The following is a 19,481-nucleotide window of genomic DNA, read 5'->3' on the forward strand; positions in this document are numbered from 1 at the left end:
GTCTCACTTTGTCTCATATCACTTTCATGAAAACACACTTTTAAATATATATATCTATAATCGGTATCTCCCACTCTCCCATTCTACCACGAGAATGTTAGTCCGGAGAAAAACGAGGAAATACTGAAAGTAAACTAATTATGATTGCCCATTCTACCGCACACCCGCTCAGAATATCAATGTGTAACTAACGCACTATTCTTGTATGCTCATCTCTGAATGGTCAGAGTACCAAAAGGCTGACGGTCAACACGAGTTGCAGTGCTTCGATCTGCACTCTTTCGCGATTTAGCAATAACTAACTCTCTGGTTGTCCCGAGTACTGTTATATTCGTTTGCAGTTTCATTGTTTCTTTCAGCTGCTGGTTTGGGCCGAACCAAAGTAGCCCGCTCCACTGGAATAGGGGTGAGGGTGCATCCCTCACTTGCAAGTTCCCAGTGACCTAAATAACTTAAAAAAAACACACTTGTTCATGTTCTTTTCCATTTTGTCTATCACTTCAATGTCATCGTTGTCTGTCACTATGTTTGTTCACTTGTTTAATATTCAAGCTTCAATTTAGTATCTGTTACGCACACACACTGTGCCGTAATTACGAGAAATATTAACACAAACACCAACATTATTTTAAACTCTGTCACTTGACATGTTTACTTAAACACCTTTGTCAGGTGACACCATCTATCGGCGACACCAGGAATTACTTGAACAAGTGACATTGAATATGATGAATTACAAAAAGCGGATGCATTGAAGGATTTGGCTTCTGAACAAATTAATGGTGTTAATTAAACAAATTAAATGAACTATGCAAAATACAAACAAATTAAAATGACTTTAGATAAGGCTGAAGTAGCCTGACACATGATAAACAACATAATATTACTGATTGGAAGGTCGCTTTTCCTTTGCAACAGTATTGCCTTCTCGGTTATATTAAAAAAAAAAAAAACAACGGTATGTGTTCGTCTCCCTGCATACCTTCCACAACCACAAACTAGGCCCAAATCGGTTTTAGTACAAGCCAATTAGACAAAACAAAATATATATATCGAACTACATATGTCTAATACTACGGGAACACCCAGAAAGTTTATTTACATAACATAACACATATTATCATTCAAATCAGATCAGCGGTGCAGACGATAACTATATTTTTACAGAGACATCTAGCGGATGTCATGGAACCATTACAAACAACGTTCTAGACGGCTTCCCCTCTAGTTCAAGTGGACTAGTCAATAATTTTAAAATAGTCAACTTTTCTTTCTCTGAGAAAGTTCCGTTGGCAAAACAACGCTTCACAAGTCGAACACGCTAAAAATGGGCGTGTTTAAAAAAAATAACACCTCTTTGTATTAGGATTTCTCTCGTAGACATGCTAAAAATTTTATGATTTTTCAAGTATTGTATCTGCAGGATTTGTGTCTCGGTAGTGATAGTGTATGCTACTCCCTATAACAACACTAAGAAATTCAACTAGCACTACCTCTAAGCAAAATCTGAATCTCATAGGTTTTCTATCCTTATTCAGATGGTTATATTGATTTCAAAAATTCTTCTCAACTTGGGTGTCCAACGCTCCGTTAAGTACACCTGCTTTCTTTGAGTTTTTTTTTTTTTTCTCTGGGAAGCTTTCTCTGCCTCTTTCCATACACACTAGCATCTCGAAATACAAAATTCGCTATCTTCTTATACGTTAATATTAATTAATATCAAATTCTCATTGCTTCTCGCTTACGTCCTGCCCTGTTGTTCATTACTATTCATTTACATAACACAATAAACCATAACTATATATAGAAATATTAATAAAAGTTATCTGCTCCCGCTGGTAATTATTTAAATCTCAAAATTCTTTATATGCAAATTCCTAATTAAATTGAAATATTATTCATAATTTCACGAAAAATTTAAATATGCAAATCATCTAATAACATAGATAATGTGACGTTCACATTTCTTCCCCTCTTAAGGAAATGCAACCGTTAATCGCTTAATCGTTGCATTTTCTCAGAAGTTGTACTAATCTACTTTACGTAAATCACATACATATTCCGTATATACTAACTTTATACAAGATTTCCCTAAACACATCAATATATCATAGCAATAATAAGATAATAAACTAAACACTAATAACACATAAAGATAATCCCTAACCTATCATAATCACTTTATCATCATAATTCTATACAACATTCATCTCTTTCGTAATATCCTGATTCAGCTGTTGTATTACACTCCGCGCAACTACTCTCTTGAAGGCCAGACGTAAAGAGGTGCGTCTGGGAGTGTTTCTTTCTTCTTCAGCTCTCCATCCTGTATGACGTGCTGTGTTTATTTCCTCCCTTTCCTACGTCATCAGGTCAGCTGTGTCCTGAGGAGGCGTGGCTTCACGCTGAACGTATTTCTTCAGGTGGAACACGTTTCTCTTCATTAATACTTCCTTAGTCTCAACTCAGGACCGTTTATCTTACAGCAATGCTTTCTCGAATACTGTGTACTGAACTTTGCGCATAACCGACGAAAATGCGTTAATGATATTCATTTGTGAGGAGTTATTAAGACTTAATTTTCCGATATATTTTATTGACACTCTCTTTACTCATCAACCAGGATGGTTGAGAGGCACACACACGAGCGAAGCTCACCACGGCTTCAAGCTCTTAACGATTTCTTCAATTTTCTACGCTATGCTATCGTGCAAGGAAACTTAATTTTTACTGGCTAATTTCTTCTATTACAGTGGTGCAATAATTCATTCTACTTTCGCACTCCACAAGCGGACTCTTAAACGAAGTGGTATTCTTCAGTACTAATCCCCACGTCATCTATCAACTAAACGTATTATTAGCTGCGGATCTAGGTCACAGAGGGTAAAATACATCCTCGTCTTCATAGTTCGATCATCGGTCACCTCAATGGAATGCTGGTAATCTCTAATGGTTCCGGGCTTCTCGTCAAATATGCTTCGATGTTTGTAGAGCACGTCGTACAACTTTTGCTTTTCCTCCCCACTCAAATCAGTATACTTTTCGACATGATCTCTTATTTCTTCTGGGGTAGCCTGGGTTCGAACCTTCGCCCATTCCTGAGGCGAGTAAACGACGTTTGCAAGTTCGGCTGCAGTTGGGAACTTCCCATCGTCCAACTGGCTGCGCAGGGTAGCCAACTCTCCCTGGTGGCCTCCGCCTGCTGACGCTCGCTCGAACTGCTCTGTAGTCAGCGGTCCTCTCCTCGACACGCACATACTACTAAGTGTGGGATTCTCACAATCGACCACATCCTCTTCGAACTCCCAGGATAATTTTCTTATGAAAAGGTCTTCTTCCTCTATTTCGATGTCACGAAAAGAAACTTCTATATGGTGGGGATGGTTAAGCGAAAGGACGTTTCTCTCATAATCTAGGATCGCTCTACTTTCTACAAAGAACTGTGAACCCAAAATGAGTTCACGGTTCAGCCCTTTCACTACTATTGCCGAAGTATAGTACTCCTTTTCTGCAATCACTAACTCTAACAATACTTGGCCGATGATCGAAGCGACGGCGCGACCGAACGCTGAACTGACTCTAATGTTCGCTGACTTAATGAACGCTGGTGGGGGGTCTCGCTTACGTATTTCTTCCCAACATTGCAATGAGATAGCCGAGATGCTCGCGCCACTGTCCAATAATGCCAGAATTTTGCTATTAAATAGACCTACTTCTACCTCAGGAAGTGTAACCAAATTGTTATTGGGTAGCTTTTCGGTCGAACTATCTAAAAGGTTCCTAAAAATCGCATTCGTCTCGTCAAACAATTCTTTGTTTATTCTAATTTTGTCCCCATTTCTCTGTAAAAGCATAATTTCGGGCTGACGAATGTCGTTATTTCCTTCACGATCGAAATGTGTCGTGCTAATTATACGTCTACAGGTTTCACAATCCCCATTCTCAAGTGTCTCTAAAGTCTTTACAAATGTCTCACTACTTTCTTCTTTTTCTTCTTCTAAAACATTGTTGCATGCAATAACACAATTACGCATATCCTCAGAAATACATTTCGCCGGTTTATCCTGAATATTCAGTACTCCAGTATTCAAGTCACCGCTCTGAGAACATGCGGACAGTTCTCAGTGGCGTTGACTAGTTCCAGGGCTATTCGAACGTGAATTCCCACGAGACGAGACTTGTCTCGTGGACTGCTCAGTCCTATCATTATGAACACGGAGCTCATTAACCTCCGCAGCATAGTCACTATTTCTATTATTATTATTACGAGTTTGTGCACGACCCCTATTCCTTCCACGTCGTTGTCCTCGATTTCCCTGATTTCTCGTTCGAGAATCTCCAGTGTCACGCTCCTGACCACTGGAATTTCTCGAACGCCAATTGCCATTATTGTTTCCATTTCTGTTAACATTGCCTCTTCGTGAACCCCTATTATAATAAGGCCCATTGTCCCTGTGGAACCTCCTGTCTCTAGTGGGGTTACTCGGCCTACTGTTTCGTGGGGGGGGGGAAGATCGTCCTACATCTTCTTCTTCTTCCTCTACAGACAGTGTGTTTATTCCCCTCCTATTGTTGTTATTACTTGGTGGCTGGTAAGTGGACTGAAGCTCACCAACAATGTTCAACAATTCATCTATAGATCGAGGTTTAGATGACACAATACATCTATAGATGGAGAATGGCAATTGCCGTGGAAGAACTCGCAAAAGTACCTGGGGCGGTAACGGGGGGTCGAGAATACTGTTGGTATGCAGTAATTCCAACAAGTATTCTGTCGGCTTCTTGCTTCCCCGTGTCTCGAAGCGTGACGTCAAAATAGAGGCACGGAGATTAGCAAGTTTCTCCTCGCTAAGATAGGCGTTCTTGAAATGTCTAACGAGATCTTGATAATTAGCGCATTTCTTCAGTCACCTGCATCCACTGACGTGAGATGCCGCGGAAGCAGTGGGAGGAAAAGGCCAACCGTCTTTCTTCTGGTACACCCGTTAAATCGAAGTAATTATCTAGCTCTACTAGAAAATTATGGGCCTGTACTTCTGATTCAACTCCTGTAAAAACAGGAAGTGACAAATCTCGATGTAACAGCCCTAAGGCTGACGCTACCTGGCAATTCGCAACACTACTATTGCTACTGCTGACGTTGTTTATGTTTGGAAGGGGAGGGGCAGCCTGCTCGTCTGAGTTCTCACGCCTGGGAAGCTCAGGGAACTGTCCCGCATGGCTCGGTCCAGCGACCGGCGTTTCGATTCTCTCATGCGAGACAGAGGCTGTGTTTTGACAACTGGAACTGTTTTCTCGCACCGACTCCTTTAACAGTTCCAGCTGTTCCTCCCATCTCAGTTCTGCTCTACGCAACTTTGATTGTAAGTGGCCCACCGAACTATCTACTGTAGCTTTTACTCTGTCAATTTCTGTAGAAACGGCGGCTACATTTTCCCCCACTCTCTCCATGTCACCACGTAAATGGTTGACATCTCGAGAGACCTGAGCGAGGTCTGAACCAAGGACCTCAGATATCTCGCCTATCCTGCTTTCGGTATGTGCCTCTAGTTCGCTGATTTTATTCTCGGTTGCCTCTACTGATGATTTTAATTCTTGGCAGGATGCTGTTATCTTGGATTCCAGAGCTTCCGCTGAGGAATCAATCCTGGCCTCTAGCTCTGTCACGTTTTGCATCATTTCGCGCCGGAAACTGTCAGTGATCTGTTTTTCAACAGCCTCCAACTTCTCTAACATGGTTCTGCTAGCGTTCTCCTGCCTACTTGCTAACTCCGATAACGTTTTTTCATGCCTCTTTTCTTGAGATTCTAATTTACTTGAAATTTCTGAAAGTGACTTTTCGTGATTCTTTTCTTGGTTCTCTAACTTCTGTGAAATCTCCGAAAGCGATTTCTCCTGTTTCACGGAAATTTCTAATAACGTCCTTTCTTGCTTCTTTTCCTGAGTTTCTAGTTTCTTTTCCTGTTTCTCTAGCTTATTCGAAATGTCATTTAGTGATTTCTCTTGTTTGTCTGCCATTTCTTTAATCATGTAAAACAGAGACGCGAGACACGGGTCAGATACCGATGTGACTTGCGCTGAGGTGCTAGGAACCGGTTCCCTAATCTGCTCCGATTCATTAGCCCTCTCATTACTAACTGTACCTTCTCCAGGCGGAACTACTTCCTGGAGAGAGGTGTTTACATTTCCTACTGAATCGCTTCCGGTGTCCTGAGACTCCGATGGAAATTCCATTATTTGTGCAAATTGATCTTCAATAATGTTGTCGCCTACAAAGCCTTCCATCGCTCTAGCTTGACTTCGCGTTACTACCATTAAGTGATTATGAACTCTAAATAAGTAACTAGGTTCTCTAAATTGCCTAAACTTGATTCGCTAAATGTTATTCCCCTCCAAAAGGTTTAAAATTTGGCAATACACTTCAACAAAATAAATGCATATAACACAACAATAATATACACAGAAATAATAAACTTTCTGGATGGCAGCGCGACAACCTGAAAGAAAAACACATCTACTGCTACCCGCGTCTGGCTTGCACTAAATATCGTAAAAACGTTGGGTATCTTTCATTTCTTGTGGCAACATTCTTTACTGACTCGAAAATGAAAAAGAAAACAAGACTTTACTTTAATTCTCTTGCCACAAGATTTACTATCAAAAGCAAAATTTAGCAAAGGACATTTCTAAAACAAAACATACATCCAGGATGGTGTGTGTGTCGTGCCCCACGCTGGGCGCCAAGTTCTTTGTGAGCGGAGGTTTGTGAGTTTGCATAATCTGAATAAATTACCAAAATCATTAATATGCAAAAATGCTAATGTGGGAGGAATCTTAATATTGAAACTGATATTTACTTTAGAATTACTGTAACCTCCTGCCACAAAGTTAATTTAGTGAATTTAGTCAGTCGGTAGAGTCTTAGAATGAATAAAAGTTAAAATTTTGAAAAGAAAAATTAAATAAGATTCCTGCTAAGCATGACACTCTAATTTACAGGTTCATATGGTTTTAACACCCATCCTGTATGCGAAAGATACCCACAATATGATCATCGCAATTACGATCCATTGGTAGACCCAGCTTCCGGCCTGAAAAGCAAACAAGAAAGACAAAAGGGTAACACATTACCTTGCGGCCAACTGCAACAATAAAGGAAGCCAACATTCCAGTAGTAATCCTGCTTTAATCCACCACTTCCGTAATTCCAGAGCACACAGAAATTATATTTACAACAGCACTCGCGCGCGCGGTCTTACTAAGAGACCTGAGCAAAAGAAAAAAAAATATTTCTCTTAATATTTCTTTCTCACACTTTGAGCTCGCAATTTAGTACTGTTTGTGCACTTTTGTTTTTATCACGCTGCACTCTTCTTTCTTGAAGTGTCTCTAGTTTCTCGATAGACTACGCTTCCGGGTCGAGTTTCTTCCAAAGATGTGGGCCATCCTCTTCTTAGGTTCTGCTAACCGTCAGGTTTCCTCTTCCATGGAATTTCAGTAAATACCAGAGCTAGTTCAACTGGGTAATCCTTGGTGTGATACAACGATCAAAGACATTTGTTATTTGACGAAAGTTCTCATGCCGTTCTCCTACACAAAATCCGTCTACTAAATACAAGCGAAAATAACTCAGTTCTTGTATTGAATGGGTTTTAATTAAACTATGCTATACGATAGCATTGGTGATTTCCTACAGAACACTGCAATGCTTTTTCTTCACTAGGAATGTTATTCGCATTTAATTTCACTGTGAGTAGTGTGAACAAGTGATTTAGCGTGTGACGTAAACATGGCACAAAATTTATACTGGTGCGAAGCACTTTACGAAATATGATGTAAAGCTTTGTCTCTTCCACTAGTAATTGGTGATATATGTCTCACTTTGTCTCATATCACTTTCATGAAAACACACTTTTAAATATATATATCTATAATCGGTATCTCCCACTCTCCCATTCTACCACGAGAATGTTAGTCCGGAGAAAAACGAGGAAATACTGAAAGTAAACTAATTATGATTGCCCATTCTACCGCACACCCGCTCAGAATATCAATGTGTAACTAACGCACTATTCTTGTATGCTCATCTCTGAATGGTCAGAGTACCAAAAGGCTGACGGTCAACACGAGTTGCAGTGCTTCGATCTGCACTCTTTCGCGATTTAGCAATAACTAACTCTCTGGTTGTCCCGAGTACTGTTATATTCGTTTGCAGTTTCATTGTTTCTTTCAGCTGCTGGTTTGGGCCGAACCAAAGTAGCCCGCTCCACTGGAATAGGGGTGAGGGTGCATCCCTCACTTGCAAGTTCCCAGTGACCTAAATAACTTAAAAAAAACACACTTGTTCATGTTCTTTTCCATTTTGTCTATCACTTCAATGTCATCGTTGTCTGTCACTATGTTTGTTCACTTGTTTAATATTCAAGCTTCAATTTAGTATCTGTTACGCACACACACTGTGCCGTAATTACGAGAAATATTAACACAAACACCAACATTATTTTAAACTCTGTCACTTGACATGTTTACTTAAACACCTTTGTCAGGTGACACCATCTATCGGCGACACCAGGAATTACTTGAACAAGTGACATTGAATATGATGAATTACAAAAAGCGGATGCATTGAAGGATTTGGCTTCTGAACAAATTAATGGTGTTAATTAAACAAATTAAATGAACTATGCAAAATACAAACAAATTAAAATGACTTTAGATAAGGCTGAAGTAGCCTGACACATGATAAACAACATAATATTACTGATTGGAAGGTCGCTTTTCCTTTGCAACAGTATTGCCTTCTCGGTTATATTAAAAAAAAAAAAAACAACGGTATGTGTTCGTCTCCCTGCATACCTTCCACAACCACAAACTAGGCCCAAATCGGTTTTAGTACAAGCCAATTAGACAAAACAAAATATATATATCGAACTACATATGTCTAATACTACGGGAACACCCAGAAAGTTTATTTACATAACATAACACATATTATCATTCAAATCAGATCAGCGGTGCAGACGATAACTATATTTTTACAGAGACATCTAGCGGATGTCATGGAACCATTACAAACAACGTTCTAGACGGCTTCCCCTCTAGTTCAAGTGGACTAGTCAATAATTTTAAAATAGTCAACTTTTCTTTCTCTGAGAAAGTTCCGTTGGCAAAACAACGCTTCACAAGTCGAACACGCTAAAAATGGGCGTGTTTAAAAAAAATAACACCTCTTTGTATTAGGATTTCTCTCGTAGACATGCTAAAAATTTTATGATTTTTCAAGTATTGTATCTGCAGGATTTGTGTCTCGGTAGTGATAGTGTATGCTACTCCCTATAACAACACTAAGAAATTCAACTAGCACTACCTCTAAGCAAAATCTGAATCTCATAGGTTTTCTATCCTTATTCAGATGGTTATATTGATTTCAAAAATTCTTCTCAACTTGGGTGTCCAACGCTCCGTTAAGTACACCTGCTTTCTTTGAGTTTTTTTTTTTTTTTCTCTGGGAAGCTTTCTCTGCCTCTTTCCATACACACTAGCATCTCGAAATACAAAATTCGCTATCTTCTTATACGTTAATATTAATTAATATCAAATTCTCATTGCTTCTCGCTTACGTCCTGCCCTGTTGTTCATTACTATTCATTTACATAACACAATAAACCATAACTATATATAGAAATATTAATAAAAGTTATCTGCTCCCGCTGGTAATTATTTAAATCTCAAAATTCTTTATATGCAAATTCCTAATTAAATTGAAATATTATTCATAATTTCACGAAAAATTTAAATATGCAAATCATCTAATAACATAGATAATGTGACGTTCACAAGCTGATGACAAACATTATAAAGTGAAGCAATGGGAACCTAGAGTGAATTACGTACCTGGAGAATGCAACGTCAAATACGCTCCTTTGGTAGATGCTAATAAGATATTACTAGCGCCACTTCATATCAAGTTAGGACTTATGAAAAAATTTGTCAAAGCCATGGACACATCTGGTGAAGGTTTCAAGTATTTGCGAGATAAGTTCCCTAATCTGAGTGATGCTAAGATTTCAGCGGGAGTGTTTATTGGTCCCCAAATTAGGAAATTAATGCTTGATGACAGCTTTGACAGCAAGTTAAACAGTGCTGAGCTAGCTGCCTGGACAGCATTTAAGTGTGTTGTGCGCAACTTTCTGGACAATAACAAAGCTGAGAGTTACACAGAAATCGTACAGGACATGATACAGAAGTACAAAGAGTTGGGTTGTAGGATGTCTTTAAAAATCCACTTTTTGCACTCCCACCTCAGCTTCTTTCCTGCTAACCTAGGTGCTCTGAGCGACGAACAGGGGGAAAGATTCCACCAATATATAATGGCAATGGAGAAAAGGTACCAGGGAGGATGGGATCCTTCAATGATGGGGGACTATTGTTGGGGTCTTGTTAGAGAATGCAACATTTCTTACAAAAGAAGGAAGTAGTGTACGTTTTTGTAACCCAATGGAAGTTTCATATATTGTGATAGTTTTGATTGTCTTTTCATGACCTTTTGGTACATTTGTATTATTGTTTATTGTAAATTGTCACACTTGTAAATTATATTGTATTATATTTTATATATGTGTTTGTGGTAATAAAGCAAAACGTTTTACCTCAACTTAAGAGATCTGAAAGCATTACTATAAGGTGCAATAAACAGTACACACAGTATACATACAAACATATTTATTTCTCTAGAAAGAATAAAGCGATTATTACGAAACTTGGAGGGTTTGTTAAATATGATTCAAAGTATACTTAGGTATAATTTCTATGTTAGTATATGCAAGGGGACAAGATCTTGGGGTGTAAAATAAACGAAAAGGGAAATTTTTGAGGGATTTTCCCGAAAATCCCTCTGTTACGGGAAAATCGTACGTGATGGAGAAAAACCGAGTGCATATTCGAATTCAGCGCAAAAAGTTCCTTTAAGAACAGGTATTTCCTTTTATGTAAGAAAACCTTTGTTAACTAGTGTTATGTCTTCAACACTTCCCTTCGGTTCGTAGGCGTCAAAAACTTACACACAGCACTCACATCATATGGGTTTATTGCAATGGGCGGACGAATGGGCATTTATATCTTCCTGAGTATATCTTGTGCTTTTTGATATATATATATATATATATATATATATATATATATATATATATATATATATATATATATATGGATATTCCTTTACGAGCGGCGGTATTACAAAAAGAAGAGACAAAATGTTTAGCGACAGGGTGGATTGATTTAAATCATGATTTAAATCAAGATTTAAATCACTTGATTTTTTTAAAAAAATAAAAATCGTTGATTTAAATCGAATTCCGAAATAAATTAATTTAAAGTGAAAATAAGTAAAATCTCGTTTCTGTTCTGTTATTTCGATTATGGAAGTTAATAATCATAATACAATGAGACTCAAATGTGCACTATAGTTTGAAAACAAGTGTCATGCAGAGGATGCTTAGGGAAAATCCCGTTTTGAACAAGTAACAGAGCAATCCTGCTTTCTTCTTTTCGTAACATTAGGTTTGGGTTTTAAAATCGTTAACTATTCCAAGGGGGAAATCACCATCAACATTTAAGACGAAAATTATTTTTTGTGTGTGTCTGTTTATTTGTTCCCAGATAATAGGGCGTATTTAGAGGGTTTTTTTTTTTTAATTTTATAACTTTAGCTGAAATTTATGTATTTCATACCGCAAACTAGTTCTGAGTTTTTAAAAATAGTCCCCTGCCAAATATCAGTAACTTTTGTGAAATAAAGTGTCATTTAGATAAACGATGTTGTACTTTTTCCTTAATGATTAACCTTTTAAATTATATCACCTATTTTTAGATGATGGGTAGAATCTTCATTATTCGATTAAAAAAGTATCAATAAGGCTTTTTACTTTGTTTTCTTCAAGACTGGGGGCATTTTAGAACACGTTACATATGCTTTCACGCCTTTCTGTGTTGAGGCATAATGTGAGATGACGTCATAAATTTAAAAAAGATATTTATTATTATTATTATTATTATTATTATTATTATTATTATTATTATTATTATTATTATTATTATTATTGGCGGGTTACATTTTGCACTCAGAAGACAAGTTTTGCACAGTCGTTCAGTGCACCCCTTAATAATTTTCAGATATTTTCATATCTCTGCGTGGAAACAGCAGGGTCCAGAGGGGCAAAAATGTTTTTAAAAAAGGATATTTTTAACAAAAAAAATAGCTTTTTTCGTGACTTTACCGCCTCAGATTGAGACATATGAATGGTATCGTTTGAAAGGCTGTTCTATTCTAAAGAAAATGATATACGTACTATGCTCCTAGGATAAATAGGGATGCCTCGTGAAACTGTTACCTGAGATCCTGTTTTATACGGGAATCTGGGGTATTTGGGAAATATTTTTCGCGGGCTTACTTTTCCACCTACAAAATTTAAATTTTGCACATTTCCTCAGTGCACACCTCAGTATTTTTCAGATTTGTTTCAGATCTCTGCCTTAAAACAGGGGGAGGATCCACAGAGGTAAACATTTTCAAAAAATATTTTTAACAGAAAATTCCTTTTTTCGTAATTTGCCCGCCCCAGATACATGATGGAGACATTTGAAGGGTACCGTTTGAAAATTTGTTTTATTCTGAAGAGAATAATGCATAAATCATGATCCTAGGATAAATAGAAATATCTGAGAAAATTTTTATTTTACGGTACATCTGTGTCATCTGGGGCATTGTGGGAATGTTCTTAGCTCATTGTTAAATAGTTTGTTCACCCTTACTACTCAAGATAGAAGCTTGAAATTTTGTACACCCATTTAGTACACCCCTTAGTATTTCCCAGTTGATTTTGAGATCTGGGCGTTAACACAGGGGAATCCAGAGAGGATCAATTTTTTTTTTTTAAATGCCGATTACTCTCAAAATTTCCCGCTTCAGGGACGTGATAGGGAAATGTGAATGTTACCGTTTCAAAAACTGTTCTATTCTAAAGAGAGTGATGTATGTACCATGATCCTAGAATAAATAGGGATGATGCTGTAGCTGCTTCACTGAAAGTCTATAATTTACCTTTAAAAAGAGCCATAATTTAAAAGGGTTAAGAAACATTGTTTGGGATTGATATAGGTTAACGATTGGGAATAATTCAAAATTCAACCCCAATACTTTCACTTAAATGGAATAATTAGCATTTAATACTAATTCCTAACGCTTTTCCTTCAGTTCGCGACTTGTATTATATGAGGAGAAAGATTTGATTTAAATCAAAAAAATCTAAATAAAAAAAAATCAACAAAAGTGATTTTTAAAAAAATCATGATTTTTTAACACCCTGTAGCGATAATGAAATTGCAGAACTGATTAATAACTCCGATTCAGTCGGTTATGAGTTAGTAATTAATAGTAATAACATTGATTATTGTGTTCTCAGTGGCGTATCCGGGAGTGAACAAGATAGTAACTCTGTTTCAAGTAAACCTGAGGCTGCGCCGGGAAAGAGAGAGAGAGAGAAACGCGTCGTTCCTATTCAAAGGCAGATTCTGATGTAGATTGGAGCGATAAAATTCAAGTAAATGCAAAACCCTGTGGTGTCCCGGGAATTGATCAAAATGCTGGGCTATCTACAGAGTATTCCGCATATAAAGTGTTTCAGCTGTTTTTACCGATGAAGTTTTATAGTAAAAAGAAAAGTTGAGTTGCTCTTGAGTTTAACGTCCTGTTTAGCAGCGAGGCTATATGAGACGTGGACCTACTGATTAACGTGCAATCCAAACTACATGAATTCCGGCCAGGAATAGTAGTAAAAGAAATGAATCAATACGCAAAACAGTAGATTGAGAAAAAGAAAAATTACTAAAACAAAAACCTTTGTTTTCTAGGTAAATGAAAGCGTGATACTTCAATTGAAAACAAGGAACTTTTTACACTAATTATTCACATATGCCTTGTACGGAAGCTAGCTTTACGCGATTTTTACAAATCAACTACGCAAGAGCTATTAGTATGCCTGTCAAGTGGTTGAAGAAGTTTTTTTTTTTTTTTTTTTTTTTTCTGTTTGACTTATCACACATGTCAATGCTCACATACTGTACAGGAAGAAAGCAGAAATACATATCACACTTCGAACTTCTAATGTTTGACAATATGCATGTTACTAAAGTAGAACGATCAGAAATACGGCCCTCGAATATGCCTATTAGTGTTTCTTCCATACATGTTTTTGGGGGTACTGTGTCCCCCCCCGGAAGAGACAAAAATAATATGTCTATAATATAATAATGCATAGAATAGTACTAGCAGTGCCCCCCCGCACATTTTTTTTCTGAAAGAACGACTGTCCCCATTCTTTATGAAACCTTTCTCTGTATATGAGGTGACACGTTACAACAACTTTAACAGCTAAAAGCAGTTTCTTAACCTACGCTAAAAGTACATAAATAAACTAAACTAAATTGTATTTCAGTTTACTATGTGATTTGGAAACTTGGTTTGATAAAACAGTGTTACAAAATGACAGTACAATTATATTACAATAAAACTTGATTATGGAGTTCTTGACTGAAGAAACGGGGCAATCCCAATTAATCTGTACACATAGTCGCTCTGCTATAGGATCTATTCTAAACAAGTCTTGTGCACAGTGGGGCTCATAGGCGGAGCTATGGGGGCATTGTTCCCCCCAACTTTTTGACAAAAAATAAAAATGCTACCTTCCACCTATATGATCCTTCAATTCTCATTTGTATTTACCGTGAACGCCAGCAGACAAAAGGTCTGACCCCCAGGAGACAACTCCGAACTCCGCTCATGGTGGAACTCCATTACATACATACGTATCAATAATTTCGGTCAACGAAATGCAGATTTGTGCTTTACAATATATCGTAAAGGCCTTATCAATTTATAAAACAGCTCTCTCAAGCGACAGAAAAGTTTTAGAATAGAATATCCGTGTTGCCCACCAACCTATGGTTGAGGTGAACAAGAAGACGACTTAGCAATATAATTCCTTATTGTACTTCTTACGTTGCGTTGTTGGAAACAAATTTTGAGACGAGACATACGTAATGACGTCTCAGACAGGAACGTACGCAGGGGAGTGAGTCCTGGGGGTCGGGACCCCCCCCCCCGAAATTTCGACTTTTGTGTGAATTTAGCCTAATCTTACGGGGTAATTTTAGGAATTTTAATATGTTAGCAGAAGTTGACAAACAGTATTATTTCTGAACAAAGAGCATAAGAAAATGGAAAGTCAATGGTATTCTTAGAAATGGTAAGAAGGATTATTGTTGCACGTGGAATGTGAAAAACTAACAACTTTATTTTGGGGGGAGGTTGAGCCCGCTAGCCTCCTCAATCCGCCACTGAAGACAATTCTGCTTCCCTGATCCTTCACAGCATTGTTTTTCAACTTCATAAATGTTTTGAACATCACTTTATATATATATATATATATATATATATATATATATATATATATATATATATATATATATATATATATATATATATATAATATGGGAACGGTTTTACCCGTCCCCTTTAATGTTGAAGACAGATTTGCGCCGATGGTGGCATCATTTCAGTTTTTCTCATGGAGGGGGAAGGAAGATTGTCCACCAACACAAGAGATTCACGTTTTATACAATCTATTAAAAAGTAAATGTTTCAGAAACTCATGGGGGCAATTGCTCTCTGCCTTCCCACATGACGAACCAGAATCAAATAATTTGTATGGACACTGGTTGACATTAAAGGGGGGGGGGGACTTCTTTACACTGACAGTTGATAATTAATTAATTATGAAATTACAAAAATAACAAAAAGCAACAGAAACTGTAAATATCAATAACAAAAACTACAAATGAAAAAAAAACAAAAGAATACTTACATGTACAACTACTTGAACTACAAAACTACACACAGTCAACTTGCGCACCGAACAGAAAGGAAGACTCCTGCACTCAAAGGGTCGGCAAACTCTACTCTGGGGATGATTTGATTTCGTTTCTGCTCTTGACGCTTTTCGCAGTTTACTGCACAGAGGGCAGAGTTATCGGGACAGACAGCAACGCAGAATAAGTGGACGTTATATGAGTAATGCCATGGTGATCATTTTTGAACTAGGGAATTGTTTCGGAATCTTGTTAATCGTCTGTTTCAGCGTTATTCATTGACCATTACACTTTCGAATGGAAAATGGGTTCTCATAGCTCGTACAACTGTCCTTTACTCATACAATATAATTGGGCGATTCTCTGGCAAGTGATCCATTGTCAGTAAATTTTCAAAATTAATTTGAAACTATGATGTTTATGCTTTTCTATTAAGAAATAGTGTAACTATATACTGAGATATTTAAAATCTTTTTGTAAAATATATTTACTAGGTTTTGACCACATAAACTTTATCTGTTCTACACCATGCTCAATGCTGTTCACATATTCCAATTTTCAAATAATTTTCAAACTAAATTCAAAATCTGTAATTTTATGAACAATAGAAAAAAAAATATGAAGTGGACCTTTGGCAAAAATTTGACAATTTTGTTTTAATTAATGTTTGATTCTGGTAGGCAAAAATCGTAGTTTTCTCATGTCATGTTTTGCTGTCCCGTGCGTAACGGAAAACATGTATTTTTCGTGTTTCCTTTGTAATTGTAGAAGATAAACTATTGAAACATTTATTATTAGCCTGTTTGTGGTACTTATTAAATTTGTTTATTATCCTCCTTATTTAATTTAAGAAATATAGAAATGTTGTCCCGTGGTAACGTTACGCACGGGACATTTACAGATTTATGCAAGAAAGTGAATAAAATCAAGTTATTAAGATTTCAACGCGTGTTTATTGTTATCGAGATTAAACAATGAAGAATAAACTTTTATATTAACTCAAAAACACACGAATTTGGTGACAGAAACTAAACCAAGCATAACTAAACTATCAAAACTGTCTACGTTAAGTTACATAGAATCATTTACCACGAGACTTAGAAAGAAATTATTATGATAAATCACACTTTTTTCTTGTCATTAGAAATGTAGGTATCTACGTTGGTTTGACCGTCTTTTAGGGGGCAAATAAATTAGCCTCAAAACTCTTTAGTTCCTTTCAAAAATGTCTATTGGTTCTGGAAATGTATAATACATTCTTTCAACCTTTATCAGCAAATTAACTTCTGGAACTATAAATAAAACTTGATTAAATAAGACATAATATCTGTTCTTTTCATCAAAACAAAACTTTGTACAACTGTTGTCCATACATTTCAGATTTGTTACTCTAAAGTCCCCATCTACTTCTACATCACTTTCAGACACACATACATACCGATATTTAATCCTATTTCTGGAAGAACCACAATCAAATTTCACTAGGAGAAATACAGCTGCTCTAATATTGTTCATTCTGAGCTCGACAGTTGGAGGGTTGGAATATCATTATGAACATCGTCTTCAAAGTTGTACCAGTATTCTGAATGTCGCTCACATCACTTGATAAATATATAATTCTGTACACTGGCACTCTTTTCGTTTTCTTTGAACCAATCTAACTTAAATTACCTTGTTCTTCTTCACATTTTAGAGTGCTTTTCTCTTCTAAATGGCCAACAACGAAACAATGCGGAATGAGTTTCGCGAAAGGAACATGAGAGGAAAAGAGTTAATCTTTTAACTTGCCTATAACGTTGCATTCTCACTTTCAGTCTTATCTTGTTTCTACGTTTAAGTCTATATTTTCTAGCCCTTTCAGCGCCGCTCATTGCTTTTGTTGAGTGATTCAGTTCATCACTGACAATATTACTTGGAATAGAGTTACTTGTCTGTGAATCCATATTACTTATTTAAAAAACTCACACTAAAGTAAATCTTCACTGTTAAGTACCAATCAATCATACCAAATAACCAAAAACCAACTGTTTCCCTTCAATACCCTTTCCCGCATTTCACATGACAATGGCAGCGTTCAAACAACTCAACGTTTGGTAGATAGCACATAGGATCGAGCAGCTCAATATTTGTGCAACATTATGTAGTTTGAACGCCACCAATCATCGCTCAGACAAATACTCCAAAGACATGGTAATAACACTAAGCGAGTTGCCTAGCAAAGTTCGACTTTGATACTTTGGAATGTAATTTAATTCATTTAAATTAAATTACGGATGTAAATTTTTATGCTTGTTAATGTCTAAATGCTAATCTTAAAATACCAATCTCTTTATTAAGGATATTGCATAATAACAGTCTTATAACAACCAGACAATTGCATGGTTACTTTTCTATTCGGTGCGTAACGGTGAGTCGAAAAAGAAAACATAATGTGAAGCTAATTAAATTCTATTATCCAATTTAAAAATATAATGCACAGTAAGGAGAATGAATTTAAAACATAAGTGATGGCATACAAAATGAAAATGCTGCCATAAATCGCAGAGAATGTCCAATGAAATTGAAGTTGTGAAATGAGCTTTTTGTCTGAGTCCCGTGCGTAACGCTTAATTTTGGCTTATAACTCAAATTTGCAATTGTTTTGAGTGTTTCTTTTTATTGAACTATGCACTAATAATTTCCCCCCCTAATTTTGACATATTTTTTATTTTATTTGAAAGTACATTTTTGTTTAAAAAAAGCCGTTTTTGTGTACAAATGTCCCGTGCGTAACGCTGAGAATCGCCCATTTACTGACGATGACGATGTTTCACCTAATCGGCTAGTTTCAGATTTTCTTGAGTTCAACAATGTAGCCCAGTGCATATTTTAAGACATTTTCATTAGGCGACATTAGAAGTTACAAACATCTTGCATCGTGATATGAGATATCAGATTAAAGGTCTTCGTAAGACCCTGTTATACGCTAACATTTTGTGTCACACATTCAAGTCACATCGCCTAGAAGGAACATGTGAACAGTGAATGTCATACTTAGTACCACACTTTCTGTAATATATTTCATAAAGTGTAAGTGACACTGTCCTTAATGTATCGTTATGGTTAATGGCTTAATCACTTAGTGGTTACTGTCATATTAAAACCTTAGTACTTCTAAGTTCCATATTTTTATCTATGAAGTTGGTTAGCTTTTATGTGAAATCCAACGACAATAAAATTCAGAATATTTAAAATGAGATAATGAAACACTAGCATAGTAGAAACAGAAACTACAGTAACTTAAAAATAATCAATTAGGTAATGGAAATATTAGCATTAGCATCTGTTAACACACATTTGACCGAGAGTGAAAAAAATACTAAAAGATCCAAGGATGGATCTTCAAATCAGTGGAAGACAAAACAGCGGTCTAAATCAGGGCTGTCCAATAGGCGATCCGCAGGAAGTAGAAACAATACTGTATGGCTCACAAACGCCCCAGTGTTTTATCATTTAATATAATACATTTTATTGACACTTTTATTTGTTACTTTTGTTGAAGAGTTTAACGCCTTACC

The 19,481-nt window shown here is 36.6% G+C and overlaps 1 protein-coding gene across 7 annotated transcripts in view; it reads right to left on the reverse strand.

The window, feature by feature from the left end:
* LOC145686586 (uncharacterized) overlaps window positions 1–16,035 on the reverse strand; it is a 678,364-nt gene extending 662,329 nt beyond the window's left edge. For 6 of the 7 annotated variants that reach the window (XM_081760038.1, XM_081760040.1, XM_081760039.1 and 3 more), the window contains exon 1: window positions 15,921–15,937. In XM_081760038.1, the coding sequence (XP_081616164.1) occupies window positions 15,921–15,922 (2 nt within the window). In that variant the 5' untranslated portion in view covers window positions 15,923–15,937. Of the gene's footprint in view, window positions 1–15,920 lie in introns of all 7 variants that reach the window. The other variant, XM_081760035.1, reaches the window with a different exon arrangement.
* Window positions 16,036–19,481: the final 3,446 nt, after the last annotated feature.

This window comes from Thermobia domestica, chromosome 5, assembly GCF_964235325.1.
Source record: "Thermobia domestica chromosome 5, izTheDome1.hap1.1, whole genome shotgun sequence".
NCBI classification, from domain to species: domain Eukaryota; kingdom Metazoa; phylum Arthropoda; class Insecta; order Zygentoma; family Lepismatidae; genus Thermobia; species Thermobia domestica.